The sequence below is a fragment of the Doryrhamphus excisus genome, linkage group LG10 (assembly GCF_037039965.1).
Source record: "Doryrhamphus excisus strain RoL-2023G ecotype Guam linkage group LG10, RoL_Dexc_Guam_v1.1, whole genome shotgun sequence".
Taxonomy (NCBI): domain Eukaryota; kingdom Metazoa; phylum Chordata; class Actinopteri; order Syngnathiformes; family Syngnathidae; genus Doryrhamphus; species Doryrhamphus excisus.
The window spans coordinates 10031905-10039485 of NC_136366.1; the positions used below are offsets into that span (position 1 = coordinate 10031905).

Consider the following 7581-nt stretch of genomic DNA (forward strand, 5'->3'; position numbering starts at 1 on the left):
GGTGCTCGAGGAGGCAGCACACAAAAAAAACCCTCTCTTTTTTTTTGTCTTTTTAGGATTGAAAAATGATTACAAAAATGGTTTGACGTGCAAGACAGTCAGCCTCCATCTACAAGGGATGTTAACATCAGCATCGAGTTGATGCTTTTTTCCTACCAACTCTACCAATTGGTGCAGGGGCGTCAACCCATCTTAACGACACTTGTGCTTTAGTGATTGTCACCTTTTTTTAGAAAAGGTAGTGTGCTTACTTTGGTGTCCTCGTGTGGCTTTTGCTTTGTCTTTGGATCAATTCCCTCCAAGCTTCTGTTTTTCTAACCTTGACTTTTTGCCCCGAGAAAAAGTACCAAGAGTTACCATGGAGACTGATTCAATGAATCTTGCCTCTTGTTTGGATTTTTTTTTTTTATTGAATGATGATTTAATTCTAGTCTTCGGGGAGAAAAAGGACGTGATTGAAGTCGTGAAGTTGTGATTTGCTACACAAAACTACAGGTACTTTAGAAACCCCGTGACCATCACATACGTTAATTAGAGCAGGAAGCACCTTGAACGCCTTCTGTTTTGCTTCTAACACACGTCAGCTACCAAGCAAGAAGCTTGGTTAAATACAACGTGAATCCATCCATCCATTTTCTATCGCTTATCCTCACGAGGGTGGCAGGGGGTGCTGGAGCCTATCCCAGCTGTCTTTGGGCGAGAGGCGGGATACACCCTGGACTGGTGGCCAGCCAATCACAGAGCACATATAGACAAACAACCATTCACACTCACATTCATACCTATGGACAATTTGGAGTGGCCAATTAACAGGTTAATTGTTCTTGAAACTATCTTGTGATGCTTGAACTTTAAAGTTTGGGAATGTAAGGAAAATATTCCTAAATATTCCGAATTCATCTAGTGTCCTAGAACACGAAATAAGCACAGTGTTCCTTTGGATGATGGTTCAAGGTTGTCTGTCCCTTAAAGACGTGTTCATGGACGGTAAACAATCAAGTCGGGTCCTGGGGGGGGCAGCCTATGCCTCCCCGGTTACTATATCCGGTTCCTCCCAGCAGATCCCGAGGCGTTCAGGAGTCATCCTGACCATCCTCGATCAGTACGAAGGATCAGGGGTTTCTAGACCTTCCTAGCGATCTTGTCCCAGGGGTCAGTAGCCAAAGCTCATGACCACAAGTTAAGTGTAGGAACCTAGATCAACTGGTAGATCACATACAATTCCCATTGTGTTTTCCGGCCTTCTTGTAGTGTATCGTACATTTTGGTTTTGGAAATGTTAGCTTGGAGTCCGTTAATTAGCCCATTATTCTAAATCGTACCAGGAGAGCCAGACTACTACCCCGCAGTCTTGGATCAAGGTACATAATTGTCACATTTGTGCACCTTTTTACCCTTGATGCTTAACTTTAATAGGCTCCAACTTCCCGGCCCTTGGAAAAGTTAGTTTAAAGTCCATTAATTTGGCAATTGGGACACTTGAGTGTAGATTGCACCCAGGGGGACCGAGCCAAGTCTCCTACTTTACCCTTATTTCTGACATTTCTGGTAATTATCTCTTTTGTACCCGATGCAGGCCTCAAGCAGATCCACGCCTTGTCCATCCAGGGTAACTACGAATTGCGTATCGATTTGGAGGACTTTGAGAACGGCACGGCGTACGCCCAGTACACCACCTTTGGCGTGGGGCTTTTCTCGGTGGACCCGGATGAGGACGGCTACCCGTTGACCGTGGGGGACTATTCAGGCAATGCAGGTACTTTGACACTTAAAGGCTGCTGTACTTGATGTGGATCCCGTAGTGCAGGGTGTTCCCAAAGTTCAGCCGTGGGGCCATTTTCAATCTAGGGGAAGCGGACATGGGTAAGAAAGTTCATCTGGAGCATCCACTCCAGCGACACAAAACAAACATGCTGATGTTTGGCTTAGCATTTTGGATTAGGTTTAGCATCTTTAATGCATGTAAGCTGGGAGCCGCCCCCAACCCCCCATCCCACCCACCTCCTTATCACCATGACTAAATTACTGCAGTTAATTGACCTGTGCAACATAAACAAACCCTAATGAGGAGAAGGTTGGGGATAAAAAGCAATTTACAGAACCTTTGGGGAGGAGGGGGGCGTCTTTGTGGAGAGAATGGGGGCAGATGTGAGGGATGGACCACAGGAGGAAAGTAGGTGACTGGAAGTAAGAGACAGGTATGAAAGGAAACGAGAAGGAAACAAATGAGCTAAGGAAAAATGTGTCATCTACTGTCAGCGTCCTGCAGTTAAACAACCAAAGCGTTGTCATTGTTTTTGTTCCAAATCGTGGGGGGGGGGGGGGGGGTTGTTACTTTTTAAGTGTCCTGGAATCAAAGTCACTCCACAGGATGTGAAAGACTCACACAAGACGCATCCTTGGAAATGCAGGACCATATGGGAGTAAAAAAATAATGGCTGCCAAATCAACTAAATGCAATGAAAACAACCTAATTGTTCCTCATATATCATATAAATGACGTTTTTTTCATATACTTCATTTTAGTTGGGAACTGACATTTTCCTGAAACTTCCCTATGCTCTACTGCTGATTACTAAAGAACGGAAAAAGTTTGAAACAAACTTTTTTTTTCTGCTGAAAGACGGGAGTGTAATCTTTCTTTCTGTGGTAGGTTCCATCCTTATAAAGCCGTAGAACACAATATTCTGTGTGCCTTGAAAGATCTGTCAAAATCATCTAAAGTGGCCCGTACCAAAGGGGCTGTCTGGGGATTGAATGAGTTAAAGGTCACCGGATGTCCTCGCGAGCTATTAGCCATCACCCAACAGCCGGCGAGTCTGCCTTTTTATTCAGCGCTCAGTGGCGCCCTTCATGCCGCTTTCAAGGTCACAGCGTGACACCGGCCAAAGAGAAGAAAGGATGGAGTGTGAGGAAGAAGCGGAGTGGAGGAGAGAACACGACAACTTCATGGCCAGTATCTTTCAAAGATATGTCATATGTAATATCCAACAAACCTCAGAAGTCACTTTTTTCAAAGTGGAATTATTCCTAAATTAATTTATAATAAACTCTAGAACTCAACTTTGAATCCCTGACATCACTTCCTCGCCGCTCCTCCTCCCCATTAGATCTCTTATGTCTACTTTATTGAGTAATAGAAGTGTAAAGGTGACTATAGGGGTGTTAGTTCATGTCTAGAGAGCTCTAATTGTGTTAATAACCCAGTTTTTTATGCTCGAACTATGAAAGTATGTTTAAATGAGGGAATCTTGTATATTTTTCATCTTTCCATCTCCAATCACCACAGGCGACTCCCTCCTGAAGCACAACGGCATGAAGTTCACCACCAAGGACCGCGACAACGACCACTCGGAGAACAACTGCGCCTCCTTCTACCACGGCGCCTGGTGGTACCGCAACTGCCACACGTCCAACCTGAACGGGCAGTACCTGCGCGGACAGCACACGTCCTATGCAGACGGCATCGAGTGGTCCTCGTGGACGGGCTGGCAATACTCGCTCAAGTTCTCCGAAATGAAGATCCGCCCCACGCGTGACCTGGAGAGCAAATGAAGGCCGAGCAGGAGAGGACATTTTGCAAGACGCCGGCGAGTTTGAAGGACTTTTTTTCTGCTTTTTTTTTTTTTTGCCTCTTGACGTCTCCGTTCCTTCTTCATCATCATCACAGCAAAAAAAGTCTCATGTTTGTTTTTTGGGAAAGAAAGCGGCACCATTCTCACCCTGACTTCTCACACTCACTTTCAGTTTAACCAGCAAGTTCGGGTTTTCCTTTGCTGAGCTCCTCGACGAGCTTTCAGTCGCAACGACGGGGGGCGGCTTTGGCCTTTGAGAATGAGCACAAGAATGACAGGAAGTGGAGGTGAATGAGGTGAGAGGACGCCAAGGAGAAGATGATGAGGAGGAGACAATGGAGGATCTCATTGCTCCAAGTTGGGCCACGAGGGAGCACATTGGTCGCTTTGTCTGAACTGCCTGCCAGCTGACTTGCAGCCAAACGTTGCGGTGTGCACAGATGGTAACCCAGCACTGTGTGTGTGTGTGTGTGTGTGTGTGCGCGCACGTGAACCAAAACTTTGTTTACAGACAAAAAAACAGCCTTTCTCTGTGTGTTACATGCTATCAATATGTATACTGTACATCTCATCTTGTTTTCCTTTTATGGCTGTCAATGCAAATGAAGTCGTCTCCCCGGGTAGAATCCTACCATGTGTGCATAAAGCACACAGACAAAAAACTATGAATAAATAAATATATATATATATATACATACATATATATGTATATATAAAAAAGAAGAAAACGTTATATATAGAAAAAACTTCAAAAATTGAAGATTTTTACGTCTTTTTATTTCTGTTGGTGAATAATTTCTTTGGATGTACCAGACGATTTAAAAAAAAAACCAAAAAAAAAACAAGAAATGTAGATTTCCCTGTACAGCGTATGACTTTTAGAGCATGTCACTATGTTTTCTTACAATGCTACGACACATGCAAGAAAAAAAACTATCCAGATAAAGCGACAGGACAGAAGACAAAGAGAAGAGGAATAACTTGCTGGAGCTTGCTGGATTTTGTCCTCGAAACGACAACGAACAAACACCGGACTATGAATAAAGAATAAAGCGTTTTTCGTAAAAGACTCTGCATGGCTGGACTCCTGCTCAAAGCCTCCACCTAGTGGCCAGCTGGAGTGTAGCACAGAGCAATGACTTGTACTCATTCCTTGCGGTCTTTCTTCGCTGTAAACCTCCCCTCCTACCCCCCCAACTCCCACCCCTTCGCAAAGCACAGAGGTGTGTCCCAAATGAAAACACACGCACATGCCCCCCCCCCACCCCGCACAAACACACCCCCACTTGGCTGATGTTTTTATGGCGCGAGGATGCAACAAACATCAACACAAAGCCGCTCGAGAGGCAGCAGCTGGACTGTGCGTGTTTGTGTGTGTGTGTGCAAACGTGTGACAGAGGAAGACAAAGGCTTCTTCCACACGTACATGGGTATTATTTTTTTTTACAGCATTTCCCCCCGTCAGGTGTTAGCCAATCAGAAGCAGGAAGAATAGGCACAGGCAATAATCTGTGCTGGAGCCTATCCCAGCTGACTTCGGGCGAGAGGTGAGGTACACCCTGGATTGGAATAGTAATAATAATCACAAGTCGGGGGGGCGTGCGGACCCGCCGTAAAAAAAAAAAACGGGGTGATCCGATAAGGCTTAAGGAAGTTACGACACTTATCATTTTCAACCAAGAGGGGGTGACACCGGTTCCAAAGCGGGTACGCGGTCACGCCCCAACCTGGCATGAAAAAATTTGTGATGATCGGATCACATGTAAGGGACTTATGACATTTATCATTTTCAACCAGAAGGGGGCGACACTGGTGCCACGGTGGGTACGTGTTCATGTCCTGTCTGATGTCCCAACCAACCATAAAAAAATTTGTGACGATCGGACAACATAGAAGGAAGTTACGGCAGATATACTTTTCCACCAGTTGGTGGCACTATAGAGTATGTATAAACACAGTCACAATTCGGGACGATCGGATCACATGTAAGGGAGTTATGACATTTATCATTTTCAACCAGGAGGGGGCGAAACCCTCGGAGAAAGCCATGTGATCCTTTTGCATCCTTTATTGTTTGCTTTTGTTGATTTGTTTTTATAAATAAAGTCGTGTACATTTGAAATGTTGCCAGTCGTAAATAAAAGACAAATAGTTGACAGCTCTAACAGTGAGGAAAGTTTATTCTCTGTTGAGTTAAAAGAACAGATTCCTACTATGATTTATTTTCCATATTAGTTATCTTAGCATATTATCAATCATTTCTTTTCCATGACTTCAAAACATGCACCACATTAAACTCGGGTGTAAAATGTACAGTTAATCCATGTGATCGATATCAGAAAATATCACTAATGGATGATCGGTATCAGAATCGGCAGCATAAAATCCTAATGGTGCATTCCAATTTTTATTATTCATTGTTGTATTTCCTTTGATTGACTAGTTTTCATTATATTCATTTAAATTTACTTTTTTATTATTATTTAACACCTCGGGAATGTTTATAAAATGCGCCAAAGTGAAGTGGATCAGATTGGAATGTTACATAATACATTAAATATATTATTTCTTTATTTTGTTAGCCTAGCAAGGATTTGTTTTTTAAACCAACCCGTGTACGTGTGGGCGTGGCCTCAGTCCGTATGTTACGTGTCCGAGTCATGTGATGCTTCCGTACAATTAGCCCCGCCCCCTCCACCGCTCTTTGTGTTGAAGGATTTCTCCGTAGTTAGACGAGCTTTTACTTATCGTGATCGTGAAGCCAATGGAGTGGATGCCACCTACTGGTACTGTGTTGAACTGCGCTTGCACCCCAGATACCCCCCCAAGACCTCCACCCCCCACCCCAAGTTGTGCTTCTTGTTGCTGCTTTGTTAGCTAAATGTTCGAGCCTGACCCCCCCCACACACACACACTTTTGTTGAATTGAGTTATTGGCTGATTGATAACCTTCATCCTGCTCATTACCAAGCAGACCGCCGCCATGATAGCCCCCACGTAGCTTTCTTCCTCTGCACCCTTATTTACTTGCCTCGTTGCTCCACTCATAAACCTTCCTTCCTTCCTTTCTCCCTTCCTTCCTTCCCTTCTCGTTACTATCTCTCAGCTTTTTTCAGTGGTCCGAGCAGCGCGGCGCTAACTAGCTCTTCTTTTTTTTCCCCTTGGTTTCCTGTGAAGATTGTTACTTGGCTGAATCCTGATTCTGTGTTTTAATGTTCTTGTCAGCATTTAATAAACGTTCACATTTTATAAATGGCGGAGGTACTCAAGGTACTCTTTTTTTTTGTCTTGCTTATATAGCAAAGCTGAAAGCTCTCCAGGTCCAACTTTTTTTTTTTACTCTGATTCTACCTTAGAAAACCATGGAAAAAGAAATTATCTGTTCCAGCTTCAAACTGTGGCCATCGTTAAAGCTGTAAAAGTGTACAGGCACTGTTTAATGTCACATTTGAACAATTTGAATTGTTATACATAAACGTAAGGTAAAATGACACGCTAAAACGTCGGAATTCTGATATAAAAGTCCCAATTATGAGCTAAAAAGTCATAATTCTGAAGAAAAACATCAAAATTATCATCTCAATAGTCAAAATCATGACCTAAAAAGTCATAATTATGAGATAAAATGTCAAAATTAAGCTGCAGGGTCTCAAGACATCTGCCTAACCACTTCCACACAGGATGAGAGGAGAACCTTCTTTCTCTCTATCATATGTGACATTCCATGGCTGACTTCCTGCAGAGTTAAGGTCAAGTCTGAATATGTGATGTCTTTACTGCCCCCTAGTGGCCAGAATACTACGACTTGTATTTCAATGTGTCTTGACTGGGTAGTACACCATACTCTACCACCAACCTGGCATCCAGGCTCAGTGTCAGCAACTTAAAGGTGTGTTTGCACTTCCAGGTGGCTAAAAGGCAGCGTTGCGTTCCATGTCATTAGATTGTGCAGGTGTGCCTAATGAAGAGTCTGGTGAGTGTGCTTGTTTCTATCCCCTCCTGGTCT

General features: G+C 43.7%; 1 protein-coding gene across 3 annotated transcripts in view; it reads left to right on the top strand.

The window, feature by feature from the left end:
• The window catches only part of fibcd1b (fibrinogen C domain containing 1b), a 97877-nt gene extending 92118 nt beyond the window's left edge, over positions 1–5759 (top strand). For all 3 annotated transcript variants that reach the window (XM_058054082.2, XM_058054083.2, XM_078794041.1), the window contains 2 exons: positions 1577–1756; positions 3290–5759. In XM_058054082.2, coding sequence (XP_057910065.2) covers positions 1577–1756; positions 3290–3555 — 446 coding nt within the window. In that variant the 3' untranslated portion in view covers positions 3556–5759. The remainder of the gene's footprint in view (positions 1–1576; positions 1757–3289) is intronic.
• Positions 5760–7581: the final 1822 nt, after the last annotated feature.